The sequence below is a fragment of the Haliotis cracherodii genome, unplaced genomic scaffold, assembly GCF_022045235.1.
Source record: "Haliotis cracherodii isolate W230 unplaced genomic scaffold, xgHalCrac1.p SCAF_3, whole genome shotgun sequence".
NCBI classification, from domain to species: domain Eukaryota; kingdom Metazoa; phylum Mollusca; class Gastropoda; order Lepetellida; family Haliotidae; genus Haliotis; species Haliotis cracherodii.
In genome coordinates, this window is record NW_027266286.1 from 20,359,492 (window position 1) to 20,382,984 (window position 23,493).

The window sequence follows — 23,493 nt, forward strand, 5'->3', positions numbered from 1 at the left end:
GTTCGATCCCCGGCCGCATCATACCAAAAGACATTAAAAGATGGTACTTGTTGTTTTCCTGTCTGGCGCTCGGCATTAAGGGGCTGAAACAAGGACTGGTCCGCTCGGAGTCAGTATACTCTGTCTGAGTAGGGTATTCATGTTAAACTGCGGCATGGTATCTCAGTGAGCTAGCACTATAAATCGGCATCAGTTCGGCCTGGTACAAACAGCCACACAAACACACACACGTACTTGCACGTCGCGATATAAGTGCAATAATCTTAGACGCGACGTTAAACCCCATTTCACCTCACCTCACCTTTAAAAGACGGAAATCTCCACTGCCTTGAGTTCAGTGTGTCAAAGGCTTATTGTCTTGTAGTTACACCCAGTGACACCTAATTTCAAGGAAACATTTCACGGATGTGTCAATCAGAGACTATCATATCATTTGATCAACACCAAGGACACAAGTGAACAGAGTCATGTGGTTGTCACGTGTTCATCTTGTGATTACAAGTTGTGGAATGTGTAAACATGGTTAAATAAGTCAGCAACGATTATAGGCAGGGTTTAGTGATAACCCTGTTTTCTTGTCCATCCATGGATGTCTTCAGATTTAAACTAGGGAGCCCTTTTGGTTCATGTCATGAAAAGGTCAAAAGTCAAGGTCACAAGACGGAAAAACTCACAAAAGTGTTTGTGGTTACACTTTCTCGAAAACTAGAGGTATTTGTGGTACTGAGATAGATATAAAAATGAGATCAATGTCATATACAATTTGGGTTGCGGGTAGCCTAGTGGTAAAAGCATTCGCTTGTCACGCCGAAGACCGGGGTTCGATTCCCCACATGGGTACAATGTGTGAAGCCCATTTCTGGTGTCCCCCACCGTGATATTGCCGTGCCTCACACTCGAATGCATTCGCTCTCATCTCGGGGAGCTGACAAGTGTTGGCGATCCAACACCCCTTTTCGGTATTAGGGAGCTGACACGCTTTTCCGATCTTAGAAACTGACAGGCTTTCCAATCCAACATTCCTTTTCGATCCTTAGGGTTAGTCTGGATAGCGCTAGGGTTAGCTGTAAATTATTACTTTTTACAGTGTTTCCAATAACCCAATGCGGGTAATCCTATTAGAGTATAGTCTGTAATAACACGTTTTGTCGCTCGATTGGTTACTCATTTTGATAGACAATGGCAGGAGTGGCTTCTTCAAGAAGATGAATGGAGAGGGTGTGATGTCAGTAACACACGTCCGAAGTTCACTGTGTATGATGGCACTCTTGGTCCAGTGGTAGAGCCTTGGGTAATTAATGCACTAATTAGTCAAGCCGGCTCAACGCGTTCAAGCCCCCACAGCACTAATTGGATCTGTGGAAAGTGCACCCAGTTAAGTGCACTACTCCCCAAAATTAGTCTTCAGCAACCCATGCTTGTCTTAAGAGGCAACTATGCTTGTCGTAAGAGTAACAGGATCAGGTGGTCAGGTTCTCTGCACTGGATGATGATGCATGTCATTGATCCCAATTGCGTAGATCGAGGCTCATGATGTTAATATAGTTGGTCATATAGTTAGTATATTGCTAAGTATGGCGTTAAACAACAAATAAAACAAAAGTTATTTCATTTATTCTAATTTAAAACAATGATGTGTTGAAAGGTTGCTGTGTAATGTATGATTTTCCTATTCTCATTCATCATGAATCATCAATTAATTATTGATTACAAGCCAATGAATTCCCAATACCAATAGACACCAAGTGATAGAGCAAAAAGAATCTTTCTAAATAATTTGCTGTCTAGAGTTACTTCCCCTAAGCGTGCCAGGAACCTTTGATCACAAGTTTCGCTTAATATGAACATTGGTAAATGTCTAGGACCAGTATCACTTTCCTCCCCTGCTCAGCTGAAATGATGTGATGTAACTGAAATACTCACTCACTCTGTCAGATGTCCTGATGATTGCAGGACAAATAGGACCCAGTTGTCCTGCTTCTAGTAAGGGCCCTCTTAATAAGAGATCAGGTGGCTGCTTGTCAAAGTACCCAGACTTGATTATTTCCTGTCCGGGTCTGGAATAGTGTGCACAGAGGCATTAAACAACATTCACTCACTCACTCACTCATTGTGACATAACTTCTGGTTGCAGGTCCACGACTTGGGTCATCACCAGTACGGAGCATCGTCCAATGCCTGGCCAGGAAGGAAGACACAGACGAGTTCTACACCATCAAGGTTAGGGTCAGATCTTGTGCTGTGTCACCGATAGAAGTAGCCGTAAACATCTAAGGCAACATTCTTGTGCTGTGTCACCAATAGAAGTAACCGTAAACATGTAAGGCAACGTTCTTGTGCTTTGTTACTGATAGAAGTAACTGTAAACATGTAAGGCAACGTTCTTGTGCTGTGTCAGTGATAGAAGTAACTGTAAACATGTAAGGCAACATTCTTGTGCTGTGTCAGCCATAGAAGTAACCGTAAACATGTAAGACAACGTTCTTGTGCTGTGTCACCGATAGAAGTAACTGTAAACATGTAAGACAACGCTCCTGTGCTGTGTCACCGATAGAAGTAACTGTAAACATGTAAGGCAACGTTCTTGTGCTGTGTCACCGATAGAAGTAACCGTAAACATGTAAGACAACGTTCTTGTGCTGTGTCAGCGATAGAAGTAACTGTAAACATGTAAGGCAACATTCTTGTGCTGTGTCAGCGATAGAAGTAACTGTAAACATGTAAGACAATGTTCTTGTGCTGTGTCACCGATAGAAGTCACCGTAAACATGTAAGGCAACATTCTTGTGCTGTGTCACCGATAGAAGTCACCGTAAACATGTAAGGCAACGTTCTTGTGCTGTGTCACCGATAGAAGTAACTGTAAACATGTAAGGCAACGTTCTTGTGCTGTGTCACCGATAGAAGTAACTGTAAACATGTAAGGCACCGTTCTTGTGCTGTGTCAGCCATAGAAGTAACTGTAAACATCTAAGACAACATTCTTGTGCTGTGTCAGTGATAGAAGTAACTGTAAACATGTAAGACAACGTTCTTGTGCTGTGTCACCGATAGAAGTAACCGTAAACATGTAAGGCAACGTTCTTGTGCTGTGTCACCGATAGAAGTCACCGTAAACATGTAAGGCACCGTTCTTGTGCTGTGTCAGTGATAGAAGTAACTGTAAACATCTAAGACAACATTCTTGTGCTGTGTCAGTGATAGAAGTAACTGTAAACATGTAAGACAACGTTCTTGTGCTGTGTCACCGATAGAAGTAACTGTAAACATGTAAGGCAACGTTCTTGTGCTGTGTCACCGATAGAAGTAACTGTAAACATGTAAGGCAACATTCTTGTGCTGTGTCACCGATAGAAGTAACCGTAAACATGTAAGGCAACATTCTTGTGCTGTGTCAGCGATAGAAGTCACTGTAAACATCTAAGGCAACGTTCTTGTGCATGTTGGCTAGTGCTCTCCTAAGGCCATGATGGCCTTGTACAACAAACATTGATAATGTGATGTATAATATGTTGAGAAACACTAGGAGGAACATGCCTCACAATGCATCCTCTGAAGGGCAGTTGGGGGACCAAGTGTTTGCTTGTCACGACGAAGGTCCATGTTCAATTCCCAACATGCCTACAATGTGAAGCCCATTTATAGTGTCCCCTGCCATGACATTGCTAGAATATTGTTAAAAGCAGCCCAAGACCCAACTAACTCACTGAAGGCAAACCTTTTTGGAACTGTATAACCACAAGACTTTTATTTTCTGTCAGTTTAAAGGGAAAATATGTTCCATTGTATTGTTCCCATTTCTAGTCTCGATATGGATGCTGTGATTAGTGCCATGTTTGAATTGTAGCCATTTGATAACTGTAAGTAAGATAATATATATCTGTTCAAGTGATGTGCATCATGAAATTTAGGTGATGAACTATTAACATTTGAACACTTAAATCAAACATGCTAGGATTGCCAATAACCCTACAGCCTAGTTGAGCTTTAGTCATGCTGATGGTGCTTACACTTTTGTATTTTTGTGTTTGTGATATAGTTTGTGTTTTCCAGATCCTGACAATGGAGGACCCTGAGAAGGAGAGCCAGGACGACCGCCAGGGAAAGATGTTGATGCACACGGAGTACTCGCTGTTGTCCCTGCTGCACCAGCAAGATGGCGTTGTCCACCACCACGGGCTCTTCAAGGTGCTCACTCCAGCCTCACCCTGTCTACTGTACTGCCTGACCCTGTCTACTGTACTGCTTCACCCTGTCTACTGTACTGCCTCACCCTGTCTACTGTACTGCCTGACCCTGTCTTCACTCCTGCCTTACCCTGTCTACTGTACTGCTTCACCCTGTCTACTGTACTGCCTGACCCTGTCTTCACTCCTGCCTTACCCTGTCTACTGTACTGTTTCACCCTGTCTACTGTACTGTCTCACCCCGTCTACACTCCTGCCTCACCCCGTCTACACTCCTGCCTCACCCTGTCTACACTCCTGTCTCACCCTGTCTACTGTACTGCCTGACCCTGTCTTCACTCCAGCCTTACCCTGTCTACTGTACTGTCTCACCCCGTCTACACTCCTGCCTCACCCCGTCTACACTCCTGCCTCACCCTGTCTACACTCCTGTCTCACCCTGTCTACTGTACTGCCTCACCCTGTCTTCACTCCAGCCTTACCCTGTCTACTGTACTGCTTCACCCTGTCTACTGTACTGCCTCACTCTCTCTACACTCCTGCCTCACCCTGTCTACACTCCTGCCTCACCCTGTCTTCACTCCTGCCTCAACCTGTCTACTGTACTGCCTCACCCTGTCTACTGTACTGCCTCACCCCGTCTACACTCCTGGCTCACCCTGTCTATTGTACTTCCTCACTCTGTCTACACTCCTGCCTCACCCTGTCTACTGTACTGCCTCACTCTCTCTACACTCCTGCCTCACCCTGTCTACTGTACTGCCTCACTCTCTCTACACTCCTGCCTCACCCTGTCTACACTCCTGCCTCAACCTGTCTATTGTACTGTCTCACCCTGTCTTCACTCCTGCCTCACCCTGTCTATCGTACTTCCTCACTCTGTCTACACTCCTGCCTCACCCTGTCTACTGTACTGCCTGACCCTGTCTTCACTCCTTCCTCATCCGGTCTACTCTACTGTCTCAGCCTGTCTATGTTCCTGCCTCACCCTGTCTTCACTCCTGCCTCACCCTGTCTACACTCCTGCCTCACCCTGTCTTTTGTACTTCCTCACTCTGTCTACACTCCTGCCACACCCTGTCTACTGTACTGCCTCACCGCATCTACACTCATGCCTCACCCTGTCTATTGTACTTCCTCACTCTGTCTACACTCCTGCCTCACCCTGTCTACTGTACTGCCTCACCCCGTCTACACTCCTGCCTCACCCTGGTTACTGTACTGATCTTTACCAGTTGATTGTCCAGTGGAGTAAATTACGATTCTGCTATTCAGGAAGAACCACGACACCTTCGGTCTCAGTTGTTTCCAACTCCCCAGTGTTTCCAATTTCAACCAAAATCGAGAATTGTTTTCTCTGGCTTATTAATCTGCAAACAAATTCGAATTGTTAAATTATTCCTTCTTAAAAGAAATATATGACTCTGTAATCAGAAAATCAGGATCAAGGCTTCTAAATTCTCGGTTGTTATCAAAGCATTCAGACAGGCACAATTTATACATCCCGTTGTTTCTTGAGCACCATAGCATCTACAACCTAAAGGGTGTGCTATCAAAGGAATATCTTTTTCCGTGGCCAATTTCTTTTGCTAAATTCAATTAAGGTTGAAAAGAGATGAGGCCGAATCATTTCAGAAAGCTGACATCTGATTGGCTCAAGAACCCACACACCCTTCATGTAGACTGGCAGTCAGGGTTTGATCAGTGTTCACCTGGCACACCCTTCACATAGACAGACGGTCAGGGTTTGATCAGGGTTCACCTGGCACAACCTTCATGTAGACAGACAGTCAGGGTTTGATCAGTGCTCGCCTGGCACACCCTTCACATAGACTGGCAGTCAGGGTTTGATCAGTGTTCACCTGGCACACCCTTCACATAGACAGACGGTCAGGGTTTGATCAGTGCTCACCTGGCACACCCTTCACATAGACTGGCAGTCAGGGTTTGATCAGTGTTCACCTGGCACACCCTTCACATAGACAGACGGTCAGGGTTTGATCAGTGTTCACCTGGCACACCCTTCACATAGACAGACGGTCAGGGTTTGATCAGTGCTCACCTGGCACAACTTTCATATAGACAGACGGTCAGGGTTTGATCAGTGCTCACCTGGCAAACCCTTCCATGTAGATGTCCTCAGAGCTTGATGCAGGGTGGAAGTGTACCAGATGAAAACACCTGATTTTAATGAGATTAGAATAAAACTAGATCATTTTCACTGTTCTTTTAAGATTGTAACAAGTGGCGATATCACCAGTACTTGAACTGGCTTTTGTGTTATATCTCAAATACAACCGGTCATCTTTTGGCATAGCATCTTTCCTTCCACGACTCAAAACTCAGGAAAACATCTTCTAATTTCATTTAATATGTAATGGGCTCACTTGGACAAGGCCACAATCTTGAAGACTGTTTTTTAATTTCAAACTTAGGAATTAGAATATTTTCATGCTAATTCAGTGATCCAGAGAAGGAGCCCTAATTCCACCATTTCTACCAGCATCGCCCTTCTTTCTGCATTAAAAATGGGGGCCAAAGGTGGCCCAGTCGTCTAAAGCGCAGCGATTCGCTGTGCAGAGTTGCGTCCCTAGGACATGCCAGAAACCTATAATCGTGGGTTCAAATCACGATTATGTTTCTAGGTTTGTCAGCACCATACCCGTGCTCGTGGGTTTCACCGAAGTGGTAAACGTCTGAGACCTGCATCACTTCAGGCTTTCCTCCCACATTAAGCTGACACCCCGTGATATAACAGTGATATAACTCACTCACTCACTCACTGCATTAAAGATGAGTTATTCATACTTCCTCCAGGATGAGTGTCTGGAGGAGACCCAGTCTGTAGACAACAACGGCCTGGTGGAGTACACTGGGCGCCGCCGGAAGCGTCTGTGTCTGGTCCTCGACTGTCTGATCCCTCACGACTTCAGCACCATGACGGCGGACCTCATCAACCTCCAGCACTACGTCATCAAGGAGAAGAAGCTCTCCGAGAAGGAAGCCATCGTCATCTTCTACGACATTGTGCGTGTGGTTGACAGTCTGCATAAGGTCAGTTTGGACCCGATTCACACTAGCCAGACTGGTGATTGTGAACTGGCTGAAGAATCATGAACACTCCTGTACATAGACCAACTTTATTCCTTCGGTTCTCTCTTTCTTAGGCTTAAAAAATAAAAAAATTGGTTCTCAGGCAATGACTTTTGAAAATATAGTGCTGGTGGGCGGTGTTTATTTATTTATTTTTTGTCTTGTTGAAACAAGAATGTTACCAAATAAACACTTGTGTACCATCAACCTGGGAAAAGGCCCCCCTACATAAACAAACATACAAACTCCTTTTGCTGCCATGACCATAACACGCGATGCGCAGTAAAGCAGTGCACATGTAAAGGGAAGTAACTGTGTGCTATATTGGATTGCATTGTTTTTAAGTATTAGGATTTTTTAATTGTTTTGGAAAATGGAAATAAGAACGAAATGTGAGGCAATCTTTATGATGATGCGGGCGGTACCTGAGAACAAAGACTATTATTTTGTTAAGCCTTAATGCGACATTTAATCTTTTATCTATGATGATGGGTTAGAATACAATTTCACAACGAATATGTTTTTAGGTTTGTCAGCTACATACCCGAGCTTGTGGGCTTCACTGAAGATGTCAACGCCCACATTAAGATGACATGCCATGATGTAACTGGAATACTGTTGAGAGCGGCATTAAACTCACTCACTCACTCACTCACTCACTCTCATGAGAGCCTATTATAATCCAGTAGTTCCCCAGGTTCAGGGATATACAATTGGTGGGTAGACATGCAATTGCTGGGTAGATATGCAATTGTTGTGTAGATAATGATTGCTGGGTAAATATACAGTTGCTGGTCAGACATGCAGTTGCTGGTCAGATATGCAATTGCTGGTCAGATATGCAATTGCTGGTCAGATATACAATTGCTGGTCAGATATGCATTTGCTGTGTAGATATACAATTGCTAGGTAGATATGCATTTGCTGGTCAGGTATACAATTGCTGGTCAGATATACAATTTCTGGTCAGATATACAATTGCTGGCCAGATATACAATTGCTGGGTAGATATGCATTTGCTGGTCAGGTATACAATTGCTGGTCAGATATACAATTGCTGGTCAGATATACAATTGCTGGGTAGATATGCAATTGCTGGTCAGGTATACAATTGCTGGTCAGGTATACAATTGCTGGTCAGATATACAATTGCTGGTCAGATATACAATTGCTGGGTAGATATGCAATTGCTGGTCAGACATGCAGTTGCTGGTCAGATATACAATTGCTGGTCAGATATACAATTGCTGGGTAGATATACAATTGCTGGTCAGATATACAATTGCTGGGTAGATATACAATTGCTGGGTAGATATGCAAGTGACTGGTGTTGCATGTTGTTGTCTGCAGAAGAACATCGTTCACCGAGACCTCAAGCTGGGCAACATGATGCTCAACATGCGGACTCGTCGCATCACCATCACCAACTTCTGTCTTGGCAAACACCTGGTGTCGGAGAGTGACCTCCTGCGTGATCAGCGAGGCAGCCCCGCCTACATCAGCCCTGATGTCCTCAGTGGTAGGCCGCATTAAAAGAGTTAATATACATATTCAGTGAACAAATCATGGTTTAATTATACAGATTACCAGTATTCATACCAAGGTTCTGTCCGTCCGTCCGTCTGTCTGTCTGTCCATCTGAAAGCTTTGTCCGCGCGATTTCTCTTAAACTATTCAGTGGATTCATCTCAAACTTAGTACATATAATCTGGTGATCATGGTTCACGTACCACTAACGTCCTGTGCGACACAACCCCAGCGACCTGATCACCTGACATGTCCAGCACCCTCATTCTCATTTCTGTTGCTATGGTGTTCGGACGTTATACTTGAACAGAGAAATTTTTATTATTATTTTTTTTATTTATAAAATTTAGATATACGACTTCACTTTTTAAGTTTACCATAACCACTAAGAGTGTGTGGTATTAATAACAATGTCACAGTCTGAGATAGGATAAGTATATAAATATACAATTTATTAGAAAATTTACAAATTCTAAAGAACACATGTAGACATCGTAATGAATGCCCTGGGGCACACGTTCTATCCAGGGGCGGTCGGGTAGCCTAGTGGTTAAAGTGTTCTCTCGCCCCACCGAAGACCCGGGTTTGATTCCCGGGTACAATGTGTGAAGCCCATTTTTGGTGCCCCCCGCCGTTATATTGCTGGAATGTTGCTAAAAGCGGCGTTAAACCATACTCACTCACTCTCTCTCACTTTCTATCCCGGAATCAGTTTTCCTGTTACTAATTCATGTTTTATCCATGACATTCACAAGTGTCGGCGTCTTGTTGTCAGGCAAGCCCTACCTGGGCAAACCAAGTGACATGTGGGCTCTCGGGGTGGTGCTGTTCACCATGTTGTATGGCCAGTTCCCCTTCTACGACAGTCTGCCCACGGAACTCTTCAGGAAGATCAAGTCTGCAGAGTACAGCATACCCAAGTAAGTCTCTGGAATGGGTGAGCTGTGTGCAGTGCAGTACATACACACACCCTGTGCACTCAAAACAACCCACTCCTCCAATGGTAGATGACCAGATGGTGGAAACATGAATATGTACATACACCCGAAACACAGGTGTCAACACGTGTGGTGTCCCCTAGGGCAAGTGACTTAGTTCACATATGGGTATGGGTACCCAATATATGAGGTGGATGTAAAAATCTTCCAGTGCCCCTGGGCAACTTGGGTTGTATACACCCCAGGGAGTTGAGAATGATAACTGGAAAGCGAACAGATCCACTGGTCAGGGAACAAATAAAACCGCATTTAAGCAGATACTGGTACATGGACACCTGCGGTATAGTATAGTATAGTATAGTATAAAGTGAGCTGTATAGTATAGTATAGTATAAAGTGAGCTGTATAGTATAGTATAGTATAGTATAGTATAGTATAGTATAGTATAGTATAAAGTGAGTGGTTGCGAGCATGGGACTGTTAACAGGGAACTAGGCCCGTGAAGATTCGGGGTAGAATAGGTCTTCAGAAACCCATGCTTGCTGTAAAAGGTGACTGTGCTTGTTGGTAGAGGCAACTAACAGGATCGGGTGGTCAGGCTCACTGACGTGGTTGATGCATGTCATTGTATCCCAATTGCGTGGATCTATGCTCATTATGTCAATCACTGGATCGTCTGTCCAGGCTCAATTATTTACAGACTGTCGTCATATAGCTGGAATATTGCTCAGTGTGACGTTAAAAAACAAACAAAACCAATTTTGTTCTACTACCAGGCGACTTGTGCTGGAAATATGATGTAAATATTCTTCGGACTTCTTCTCTTCAGAGTTAAGCCTAAGTGTTGTGTATGTTCGGAGTTAAGCCTGAGTGTTGTGTATGTTCGGAGTTAAGCCTGAGTGTTGTGTATGTTCGGAGTTAAGCCTGAGTGTTGTGTATGTTCGGAGTTAAGCCTGAGTGTTGTGTATGTTCAGAGTTAAGCCTGAGTGTTGTGTATGTTCGGAGTTAAGCCTGAGTGTTGTGTATGTTCGGAGTTAAGCCTAAGTGTTGTGTATGTTCGGAGTTAAGCTTGAGTGTTGTGTATGTTGTCAGTGATGGCCGGGTGAGCAAGGCAACAGTGCTTGTGATCCAGAGACTACTGGTGCTGGAACCACAGACTCGGATGACTGCCGGTCAAGTCCTGGATGACCTCGGGACAATCATTGCCACATGGTACGTACAGCAACTTGATGCAGCTGCCTGTACAACACAGCAATACCTAATCTCTACCTGTACAACACAGCAGTACCTAATCTCTACCTGTACAACACAGCAGTACCTAATCTCTACCTGTACAACACAGCAATACCTAATCTCTACCTGTACAACACAGCAATACCTAATCTCTACCTGTACAACACAGCAATACCTCATCTCTACTTGTACAACACAGCAGTACCTAATCTCTACCTGTACAACACAGCAATACCTAATCTCTACCTGTACAATACAGCAATACCTAATCTCTACCTGTACAACACAGCAATACCTAATCTCTACCTGTACAATACAGCAATACCTAATCTCTACCTGTACAACACAGCAGTACCTAATCTCTACCTGTACAACACAGTAGTACCCAATCTCTACCTGTACAACACAGCAATACCTAATCTCTACCTGTACAGTACAGCAATACCTAATCTCTACCTGTACAACACAGCAATACCTAATCTCTACCTGTACAATACAGCAATACCCAATCTCTACCTGTACAAAACAGCAATACCCAATCTCTACCTGTACAATACAGCAAATTTAAACAGTTTTTAGGGACTGGTAATTTTTTATACGGAGAGGGTGGGTGGCTAGTCTTAAAAAAAGAGAGCCCTGTCTGTCAGTGTCTTACATGTTTTCAACATTCCCTCCCAAGGAGAGCCCTGTCTGTCAGTGTCTTACATGTGTTCAACATTCCCTCCCAGGGAGAGCCCTGTCTGTCAGTGTCTTACATGTGTTCAACATTCCCTCCCAAGGAGAGCCCTGTCTGTCAGTGTCTTACATGTGTTCAACATTCCCTCCCAAGGAGAGCCCTGTCTGTCAGTGTCTTACATGTGTTCAACATTCCCTCCAAAGGAGAGCCCTGTCTGTCAGTGTCTTACATGTGTTCAACATTCCCTCCAAAGGAGAGCCCTGTCTGTCAGTGTCTTACATGTGTTCAACATTCCCTCCCAAGGAGAGCCCTGTCTGTCAGTGTCTTACATGTGTTCAACATTCCCTCCAAAGGAGAGCCCTGTCTGTCAGTGTCTTACATGTGTTCAACATTCCCTCCCAAGGAGAGCCTTGTCTGTCAGTGTCTTACATGTCAACATTCCCTCCCAAGGAGAGCCTTGTCTGTCAGTGTCTCACATGTTGTCAACATTCCCTCCCAAGGAGAGCCCTGTCTGTCACTGGACCAAATCAACAAGTGCCAGAGAACCCACCCTCCAAGCCGGACCACCCTCCTGCCCTGCCAGTCCTGACCCAACCAAGTGACCTGGAGGTGAAGCTGCACCAGCTACAGTCCGACTCCCAGAATGAGGCCAAGGCTCAGAAAGTTCACATTGTGAGGAAAAGGCCAACTAATGCTCAACCCACAGTGAGGAGAATGAATGTTGATGCCATGCCGTTAACAGCAGACGAACTCCGTGCTCACCAACACCTTCTGCCAAAATGACACAAGTAGGTGTCTGTGTTCACTGCAGTCTCCGTCAGCTTTCAGTACTATGAGGTATTTAGTGTGGGAAATGTATTTGAATGCAGATTTGGTGTTATTCCATATCAGTTCATTACTGATCATGCTTGTCTATGAGGGCAGTGTCCCCGCTGGCTTTTGAAACTGCCAGTCCTTGTGGACTAGCAACTCTAAAAATTACCAGTTCCCCAAATTTCAACAAATAAAAAAACGTATGAAAATTATTTGGTTACAGTCAAGTCTCGTTAATCCGACACTCGTTAATCCGACACTCGGCTTTATCCGACACAAATGATGGGAACCGATTGATTCAGTGCTATTTAGTCCCGTTAATCCGACATTCTCGCACTCCGACTCCGACACACCTAATTTGCAACGAATTACCGAAATCACTCATTAATCAGTCTCGTTAATCCGACACAGTGGTCAGCGTACTCCGTGGTCATCTGACCGCGAGTACACAACCCCGTGTTTTGACACGCACTGGCTGCAGAGATTAACTTAACAATTAACAGGAAAAGCTATTCAAACCTGTATGTACAAAGCTATACAAATGTAGTTTACAAATTGAAGCCAGATAAATGTGCATGAAGCCAGTTTAAAATACGAACAGGTATATAAAACATGGTCGACTCACCATGGTCGACTGGTATGTAAACAAGAAAGCATGGATGACTTCATTAATATTCAAAGCCTGGCTACTGATCTTGGATTGGCAAATGCGATTGGAGCAACGCCACGTGGTATTGCTGTTGGACAACGCCCCATCCCATGCTACTGTCGACATAACTAATGTGAAATGTCACTTTTTGCCACCAAACACTACATCGCACATTCAGCCACTAGATGCCGGGATCATTAAGAATTTCAAGCTTTATTATAAGAAACAGCAAATGAAATTACACCTCGACAATGTTGATGCTGAAGAACCACAAGCCCTAGACGTCAAGCGAGCAGGGGACTTGGGGGAGAAATGTGCCTTCAAAATGTTAGAAACAGAAAACACTAACAGACTATTTTAAGTAGATGAAGCAAGTTGTTAAGACAGTAGCACTTTCATTTACAAGAGGAAACGTGTGTCGTTGATCATGTGATATATTCAGTGAGTAATGTCTCTATTGTTATGTATAAATGGGAAAATTATTATTATTTTTGCACAGTCATTAATTATAAATTAAGGAATGAATGAATAAACGACATAACAATATTAATATTTCGTTTTTAATGATTTTATTACAAGGTACACACGGTTATTATCTATCGTGAAGACGCCCGTTTTTCGATCACAAATCACTTAATTTCGTTAATCCGACATACTCGTTAATCCGACACAATCATGTGCAACCAACGATGTCGGATTAACGAGACTTGACTGTATATTGCTTTCAGTGAAAAGATGTCATCTCTGAAGTAACTTAGTTAGATCTATAGGTCATTCACACAAACTCCAATCACAATTTTCTCCCCTTTTTTTTATTTCGAGACAAAGTCGCTACAAATAGATGGACAAGGGGAAGCACTGATGGTAACAGACAAGCTGAATTTGTTTGAAAAATGTACTTACATGAATATCACCAAAGTTTTGTTCAACGACAAAGATTTATAAGGTGCTTTATTTGCCGGTCCACAGGGACTGGCAGTCACATGAATTACCAGTCCAAGCCTGATTTTACCGGTAAAAAATTGGTAATTACCGGTAAATGGGAACGCTGATTAGGGTGAGAATTAAAATCCTAAAATGGCAACATCAAAAACAGGGAATCATGATTTTCACATTTACAAAGTGCTCAATTTATGATTGAAGATTATCATGTACTAAACACAGGGATGAGAATGAATATTTTCTTTTTCAGCTGAAAGGTCGTTGCAATGTAGTGTGGTCCATAATTTGGGGGCGATTATGGGGGAATCCATCAGATTTTAACAAATTTGATGTCACTAAAATTTGCGGACCTGCGGAAGGTTCTCAGCCCTGTAAACAGTGTCATATTTCATTTAAGGCATATGCATGAGAAACAGTTGGCAACATGGATATCATTTTGTCATGACATTTCCTGAAAATACTATTGTAATGTACAGATGTATATAATAAATCATACATTTTTAATAAACTGTGACGTCACTGTGCATGTCAAATTGTTGTCATTTGTAGACAAGTATGTGATCTAGCCGATGATAAAACACACACAATAAAATTTTCATCCTACAGTGTACTATACAAATACACTTCTAGACTATTCTGTATTAGTACTGTAAGATTTTAGCTGCTAACTTTGGAAGGTTGCTGTCAATGTTTTATCATTTCAAGACAAATTCTGCGATTGCAGAAAGATTTGCAGAAAATGTAACTTTCCGCAGAATTGCAGAAAAATCGTTCAATCTGCCTTTTATTTTATCAATTAGTAAACTAATTGTCATCATTTTTAAGCATTTTAATCAAACTTTCCATTCCAATATTGCCCTAAACAATTAATATGTGATTCAAACATGCAAAATAGGACTATTCATAAAACAAAATAATGCTTTTTAAACATTCTTGTGGTATTATGACTATATAAACTGTTTACAGCTAACCATAAATAAATATGTGACACTGTGCATATTTATTTGCATGTCTTGAAATGTCTAAATGCAAGGGATTATAGTTTTTAAAGGAAGAAAAAGAGTTTGTATTAATGACCGGGGGAATGTTTTTACCACAGAATTGTACAATTTTAGCCACATAGTTTTGGTAATTTTCCTAATTTTGATAATTTTACCCCAGAATATGTCTATATGATACAATATTTAAGAACGATTTCCCCAAAATTATTGTAAAAAAAATTTAGTTCCACCAGTAATTCCAGCCTAGTTCGGCAAGGGTGGAAACTGGACTTTTACAGTCAGTCAACTCCCTTGCCTCAGGAAGATGGTACAGGGATATCAGGATGTGTTGTTCAACCATACACTGTGATAAATCTGACTGAGCCATTATGCATGATATTTCCTCATCAAGTCAAGGATGATGTTTATTGTGTTGTGTCAGCGCCACAGCAGTGAGAATGTCACACACACCAGGCACAGCAGCATGGAGTAGACGTTCATCGGGGCACCGCCTGAAATTAGAAATAAGCTGAGTGACAAAGAGCGAGTACATACTGAGACAAGCTGCTGATGTTGCAGGTCATGGTTCCAGTGTTTAACCTGCTTCTTATTATCTTCCCTTGTTCCTGGTGGACTGGCAGCTCTAAACTTTACCAATACCCCCTAATTGTTTTCAGTCCCAACTTTAAACAAATAAAATAACTTATGAAAATTACCTTGTTTTAATGTTCAATAGAATGACATCATCTCTGAAATAACTTAAATAGATCTACATGTTATTGACACAAAGTTCAGTCACAATTTTCTCTCTCTCTATTTTTTTTAATATTCAGAGACTGTCCCTACAAATATATATTTAACCTCGAAACCAAGAGAAATTATATTTCCTTGCACTAAGGATAGACAAGGGGAAACCCTGATGGTAACAGACAAGCTGGCTTCGTTCGAAAAATATACTTGTATGAATATCACCGATGTTTTGTTTAACAACAAAGATTTATAATGGAGCGACCATTTGATTTCTATGGGGGGGGCCGGAAGTATTTACAAATGAATAGTTTGTTGGAGATAATCAGTAAAATAAATAGAATGTTTACTACTGTGAGAAAAATGAATAGTTTGTTTCCAGATATAATTTTGCATGTCATTGCAACATTTATCTATTAAATTAAAGAATTATTCCAGCATTATAAACGTAAAAAATTTCCGCCGCCTTCGGCGCAACATCACTATTACTTTAATCTTATTTGTTATTGTCTATAGCTGTTCATGTTATAATACACCACAGGCTGCATTTGCTGAAATATGATTGCATATTTTACTCTATAATAAAATTGCAAAATTACCATCTGAAATGAATAGTTTGTTCAGCTGTATGTTACAAAAAAATAGTTTGTTAGAAATGGCTTCAGAAAAAAATAGTTTGCTGAGAAAACAACTTCCGGCCCCCCCATAGAAATCAAATGGTCGCTCCCTAAGGTACTTTATTTGCCGGTCCACAGGGACTGGCAGTCAAATGAATTGACCATCCAAGCTTAATTTTACCAGTAAAAAAAAATGGTAATTGCTGGTAAGAAGGATCACTGGCTTCAATGTTTTGGCAATAACAAATATGTTTCCCAAATCTAGAGTGCAACCTCTAGTGATCAAGTCAGGACCAGACAAATCAGTGATGGAGATTATGAGCAACGAGCCACATCGTCGTAGTAATATGGCACACTGTCTACTAACATTCAGTCTGACCACAAGGGCTGGGACAATACACCAACTGTGCAATCCATACGTATCACGGTACCTTGTTCACGATCCACTACGTATCACAATACCTTGTTCACGATCTGATACGTATCACAATATCTTGTTCACGATCCGATACGTATCACGGTACCTTATTCACGATCCGATACGTATCACAATACCTTGTTCACGATACGATATGTATCACAGTACCTTGTTCACGATCCACTACGTATCACAATACCATGTTCACGATCTGATACGTATCACAATATCTTGTTCACGATCCGATACGTATCACGGTACCTTATTCACGATCCGATACGTATCACAATACCTTGTTCACGATACGATATGTATCACAGTACCTTGTTCACGATCCGATATGTATCACAATACCTTGTTCACGATCCAATACGTATCACAATACCTTGTTCACGATCTGATACATATCATGATGCCTTGTTCACCATCCGATTCGTATCACAATACCTTGTTCACGATCTGATACGTATCACAATACCTTGTTCCGATACGTAGGGTGTGGTGAAAGCCATCTGTTTCACAGACATAATGGCCAAATACCTGGTACACTGACGATTTGCAGTTGGCAGTGTAAAGTGTTGGGCAATGGATGAAAATATTTATGTTTTCACCACTAATTTTCACTATTTTATGTTTGTTGTTTAACGCCACACTCAACAATATTCCAGCTATATGAAAAGAAGCAAATCTGAACTAGACAATCCAGTGATTGACATCATGAGCATCGATCCATGCAGGGGTAGAAACTAACATATATAGTCCACTAGTCCTTATAATGATAACATATAGCAAAACCCTTAAATATGGCAAATGTCTACTAGTCCTTATGATACCTTAACTATTGGGCAGTTTGGCAAGGACTACAGGACTAGTGCCAGTTTCTAACGCTGCCATGTAGTTTGGATACGATGACATGCATCAAACAGTGTTAGAAACAGAAATCCTATTCTAACCCGGATCTTCAGGGGTCAAATTTATTATTTCACTAATAATTAGTCTGTGTTGTAACAGTTATAAAGTAAACATTTAAGGTATGAATCATTATCAATATGTTTTTCTTTGCGTGCGACTGTGTTTGTTTTGTTTGTTTATTGTTTTACACCGCACTCAGCAATATTCCAGCTATAATTACGGCGGTCTAAATAATTGAGTCTGGACCAGACAATCCAGTGATTGATATCATGAGCATCGATCCACGCAATTTGGATTGATGACATGCATCAACCAAGTCAGCGAGCCTGACCACCCGATCCCATTAGTCGCTTCTTACAACAAGCAGTCGTGATTGATGCTTGTATTAACAAGTAAATAATTGCAATCCACCGGTTCATTGGTGAATCATCTCACTACCACTAACCACATATAGAGAATTAAGTCACCTCTCCAAACCAGCATATGTTCCTGGTAAGCTACTCTAACCCAGGTTGGTTGGTTGGTTGGTTTGTTGTTTAACGCCGCACTCAGCAATATTCCAGCTATATGACAGCGATCTGTAAATAATCGAGTCTGGACCAGGCAATCCAGTGATTAATATCATGATCATCAATCCATGCAATTGGGATTGATGACGTGCATCAACCAAGTCAGCGAGCCTGACCACCCGATCCCGTTAGTCGCCTTTTACGACAAGCATAGTCGCCTTTTACAGCAAGCATTGGTTGCTGAAGACCTATTCTACCCCGGAATACTCTAACCCAGGCACTCCACAGGGGTACCTGCAGCAGTGTATACCATGATATAGTCAATAACGTACTTGTAATTTCACAATCCGAGATACTCCAAATTATAGTTTTCACAGATGCGATCTCAGCATCAAAGACAATTTTTTGAAAGATGTCACATGATGACTCTTCTTCCCTCAGACAGCTCAGGTAGGTGTTCTGCTGCCTGGAACAGAGAGAACAGCGTGAGACGGAGTTGCACATCATAAGGTTTTGGTTGGTTGGTTGGTTTGTTGTTTTACCCCGCACTCAGCAATATTCCAGCTATATGACGGCGGTCTGTAAATAATCGAGTCTGGATCAGACAATCCAGTGATTAATATCATGAGCATCGATCCACGCAATTGGGATCGATGACATGCATCAACCAAGTCAGCGAGCCTGACCACACGATGTCGTTAGTCGCCTTTTAGGACTAGCATAGTTGCCTTTGAGGGCACGCATGGGTTGCTGATGACCTATTCTACCTGATCTTCACGGGTCGCACATCATAAGGCCTGTTTGGCATGGACACTGAGGTTTGATATCTCATCTGCAAAATGGAAGCCTGTCTGCAGAGCTACAGTAGCAGCATAATTTCAAATATATAAATGTGCAATGACATTATTCGAATCCTCTTACAGCATTGCCATATGTCCTGTATTTTGGCCGCAACCACACTAAAACTCAATCTTCACTGTCAACTGGTAACAATTATTATTGCCAATTTTAATTGGTCACGTATACCTAAGGACAAAAGTGATGATGTTCTAATCTGGACACAGCAAGGTGTTGGGGCAGTGAGAATAATCCTTCCAGGCCTTTTTATTCGAGATTTTACTTAAAAAACAAGCTCTCAAATGTGTTCTCTTTTGCCTTGAAGACTCAAGTGATTCAGCAGAAGATGGGGCCCATAGGCTTTTTTAAGATTCTCTTTTGTCAATTTAGATTGTAACAAATTCTGCCTGTACACACACTGTGAGTGAGTGAGTATGGTTTTACGCGAGATGGTATACACACTGTGGTGAAATGTCTTCTTTAACCCTAATGCCTCTTTAAACTCCATCAAGGTACACTGATCAATTTGTAAACAAATAAAATTCACATCATAAATTCATTTTTATTAAGGGGGGAGGGGGGGGTTGCACAGGGGGCACGAGGTGCGATTTGCTGTGCAGAGTTGTGTCCCTTGGGCATGCAAGACACCTATGATTGTGGATTCGAATCCTGGTTCGCCCTAATTATGTTTCTAGATTTGTCGGCACCATACCCTGCTCGTGGGTTGCACGGAAGTGGTAAACGAAACCAGCATCACTTCGGGCTTTCCTCCCACATTAAGCTGGAATACGACTTAAACCCAACTCACTCACTCATTGTTACAATTCATTTTCAATCTTTAGTAAATAGATTTGGTGACAGTAATATAAATTATGCTTAGGGTAGATCTAAGTTACTTACAAACAGTAAGCACTGGTGCCATTTGATGTGCTGTTCATTGTTGTGGGAGGGGGCCTACAGGCAGTCAATTCACAAGAACTCACTGCCACTGGGATGACCCACACAACCGCCACTGAAACAACCACAGCATCAGGAAAATTCTGGGATGAAGCATTAGGATCATAGATAACTTGAGTTACTGTTGATAGATGGCATAAAGTATGCTACCCAGCTAACAATTTCAGGTTATGGCAACTTTGTGTTTACGTGGTTGTGACGTTAAGATATTATATCCGTCCACAGTTCTTCTGTGGACTATTTGTTGTGATAACGTTGTATTTTACGTTATGGAATGTTGTATTTTACATTGTGGTAATGTTGTACTCTACGTTGTTCTGCCGACTACCATGGACGCTGTCACAACAACGTGAACTAACTTTGTGTTAGAAGGATGAAATAAGTTGTGACGACCCTATCTCATGACAATACCCCACGAAAATGTTGTAAAAACATCCCAAAAACATTTCGCTACATGTTCCGGAATTGTTTTGAAAACATGTCTTATTCAGGTCAGTGTGTATGGTTCGAGATACCCTTTATCAATGTTTTGAAACCAGGGCGTCCAACAGTCCTGTTAACAGTTAGGTTGTGTTTTGCTGACAATGTCCAAAACGTAAAAATACCACCGAGCTGTTACCACATGACTATAACAAATAATCAGACAGGGTAACCCTTTAAGCTTGTACTGCAGGAAACAAAATAGGAATGGCAGACATGGTAATCAAAATATAGGATATTTAAGAATTGAATTTCAAAAGTAGCATTTTAGTGATCACTGGCATGTTTTGTTGTTTTGTTGTTGTTTTTGTGTTGTTGTTTTTAGGGGGGGGGGGTTCTTATCGGGTTGTTTTTTTTTATCAAATCGCTGATAAGATAATCGTCGCCGATAAGTATAGAATCGTTTAGAATGTTTTGGAAAATACGCAAACACGAACGCCGAAGTGTACATTCCGCCATATTGGATAGATTTCACAAAATCACGTTTCAGGTATGCCGGCTATGAGACGCCTAATATAAGATCACGTATATTTCAAACTCAGTTGCGATACATGCATCCCCGAATTCCACATACATTTTGGAATTAAATGACAAATAATCTTTGTCACCAATTTAAAGTATCTAGTTGGAATCAAGCGAAATAAATTAGATCTAGATATGGAAACGAACACTGTACTAGTAAAACTGTACTTGTTGAAATGTAAAAGCAAAATTCAGATTTTACACTGTGTAGCATTTTCTCCTATCCATCGTCTAGTATTGCATACATTGGCTCACGCGTTTGATGCTATTCGTGGGAAGGGTATCGTAGCACGAATTATGGAATTTAAAAATATAGATCTACAATACAACAAGCAAGTAAATTCAACAGAAATCGTAAAAGTTTCCGTCCTGAATGACTCCATGACTGACGGAAAGTCACGCACGACGACGGTAGTTATTTGCATTTCTGACTAATTTTCTCGGTTACATTGAAAAACAAATAACAGTACGCAGATAGTCAGAATGTGTCTGATTACTTACATGACACATTTATGTATTTACGATCCCTTAATCAACCAAAATCCTCCTGGAAATCCCGCGTACTGTTGTCAATGAACACGCCAATCTATAAAAGTGATATATCTGGTAGTGATGTCATACGGAAGTAAACATTGTTGTAGATATTTGGTCATTTCTTTGAGGTGAAAACTTTAAACTCGGCATCCAGCGTGTTCTTTGATTTTATCTAGTTTGCATCATCAACATCGCCTTGAAAACTCACAGATATGGCAGAAACCTTTTTGTGTAGGGTCACATTATTTATACGTAGTAAGCAGTACGTCGGATGGCGTCACTCATGACCGCGGTGTTATGTATTAATGCGCCACTGCGATCATCAGAATATAGGCAAAATGTATCGATTCGATGGTGAAAAGATGCGATTTTAGGGTGTGTAAGAAACAGGTTACTGCACTCGTGTCTGCCAGATACCATTGATCTTACAACTCGTTGTTTCAAAGCGTATCTAGCTCGCTTTCATTCGTTGTAAGATCAGTGGTATCTGACAGGCACTCGTGTAGTAATCTCTGTTTCCCAGTCCATTTTTGCACGTTGCAGACCGCCGCTAATTTGCTAAGATTCTTAAAACATTTGCGATAACTGTTTACAGAATCAGTTTCACACACTGATTTGTTAAATATGTTTGTTGTTTACATAAAATGTCATATTACGTCAATATTGTTTCGCCTTCGCCTAGGCTAGATCGGAAAAGAAATGTTTCTCACAAAACATACGCTATACCGTAATTACTAAAAGCAGGAACTCTAAGATCATAAACTCTTGTTTCGAGCATCTTACCACAAACTAGAATCACTGAGGCTATTACGTTCATCATGGAGTGTGTAAAAGATCACGTTTTCCGACCAGTGGACGTTGTCGTTTGGGAGGAATCGTTTGGGTCAAAACTCCGTTTGGCGCCCGTAACTAGTGTATTGGCAGTTTTCAGGGCGAAATAGCGCTGCGGGGAGCTTGCGGTTTGAACGTCATTTTCATAACGCTCTCCTTCCCATAGTTCTTTGCGGTAAACCAGTAAGCGCGGGAAGAACGTCTGACAATCACTGTGCGACTACGGGTCACAATTATTATTGTCGTCTCAATTGTGACAATAAGAATGAACTCCCCTGGTAAATGGTAGCCGATGGCAAAAAAAAGAAGCTTTGTAATGAACATGATCAAGATTTAACTAATCTTTACTAAAATATCCGAAATGTATTTTCAGAGTGTATGGATATCCAATAAGGGGTGCAGGCAAAAACGGCAAAACGTCACCGATTTCTCTGGCGAAAACGGCTACTATGTGTCGGGTAGATGAATGTCTCGATGAGTCTACTTTAGATGTCGTGATAACTTTTATGTCTTGGTAGACCGTATATAAGGCCACGTAGTATCATTCGTCACCGTTCGTATCTTCCCGGAATGGGACTAGTTGGTCCAGAATGCCGTAATATGTGTTTTCGAAAATAGTTTCGTTTCATGAAAAATCAATCATTGAAGTGATAAGATAAGATGAGACAACGCTTTTTCCGAAGAAAAGTGGTCTCGGCCACATATACAAATAAATATACAATCACAAACGTAGCCTAATTGACATTAAATGTAGCGCTAGTGAATAAATGCTCAACATTTTTTTTGGTTCTCAAGCTTTAAGAAGCTGACACTCCGAAATCTCTGCCAAAAACAGAGTCGATTGTACGATTCCGACTATATCATCATTGGTTTATGTATCACTCTCAAAACCGGTGGCATTCGTCACAAACACATGCAAAGGCAAATCAACCGTACGCGTGAAACAAAACACGGGAACACATGGTACAAGTGAAACTAGGGAATTGCATCGGGTATTTTTTTTTTGTCGCTGAATCGTAAATGTCCTCCACATGCCTACAATAAAATGTGTTGAAAGCTTTAATGAGGCCTTGAAGTTGTGACCTTATAAA

The 23,493-nt window shown here is 41.7% G+C and overlaps 2 protein-coding genes across 2 annotated transcripts in view; one reads left to right on the plus strand and one right to left on the minus strand.

Annotated features, from left to right (window-relative positions):
- The window catches only part of LOC139474693 (serine/threonine-protein kinase 40-like), a 37,627-nt gene extending 23,029 nt beyond the window's left edge, over nucleotides 1-14,598 (plus strand). Inside the window, exons 3-9 of the mRNA XM_071257789.1 lie at nucleotides 2,135-2,220; nucleotides 4,054-4,188; nucleotides 7,005-7,241; nucleotides 8,631-8,799; nucleotides 9,583-9,727; nucleotides 10,838-10,957; nucleotides 12,155-14,598. Coding sequence (XP_071113890.1) covers nucleotides 2,135-2,220; nucleotides 4,054-4,188; nucleotides 7,005-7,241; nucleotides 8,631-8,799; nucleotides 9,583-9,727; nucleotides 10,838-10,957; nucleotides 12,155-12,437 — 1,175 coding nt within the window. The 3' untranslated portion in view covers nucleotides 12,438-14,598. The remainder of the gene's footprint in view (nucleotides 1-2,134; nucleotides 2,221-4,053; nucleotides 4,189-7,004; nucleotides 7,242-8,630; nucleotides 8,800-9,582; nucleotides 9,728-10,837; nucleotides 10,958-12,154) is intronic.
- Nucleotides 14,599-15,476: 878 nt separating this feature from the next.
- LOC139474692 (uncharacterized) lies at nucleotides 15,477-22,391 on the minus strand. Its single transcript, XM_071257788.1, has 4 exons — nucleotides 22,355-22,391; nucleotides 19,979-20,090; nucleotides 18,574-18,707; nucleotides 15,477-15,550 (listed from the first exon to the last, which is right to left on the minus strand). Exons 1-4 carry the CDS (start codon nucleotides 22,389-22,391, stop codon nucleotides 15,477-15,479), a joined length of 357 nt encoding a protein of 118 aa, XP_071113889.1.
- Between the last annotated feature and the right edge of the window lie 1,102 nt (nucleotides 22,392-23,493).

Excerpts from the sequence above, each read along its gene's own strand:
- LOC139474692 (XM_071257788.1), bottom strand. The coding sequence starts at position 22,391 with ATGATGAACGTAATAGCCTCAGTGATTCTAGTTTGTG. Across the intron at positions 20,091-22,354 it reads CTCAGTGATTCTAGTTTGTG|TGGCGGTTGTGTGGGTCATC; the intron begins GTAAGATGCTCG and ends TGGTTGTTTCAG. Across the intron at positions 18,708-19,978 it reads GGCACCAGTGCTTACTGTTT|GCAGCAGAACACCTACCTGA; the intron begins GTAAGTAACTTA and ends TCTCTGTTCCAG.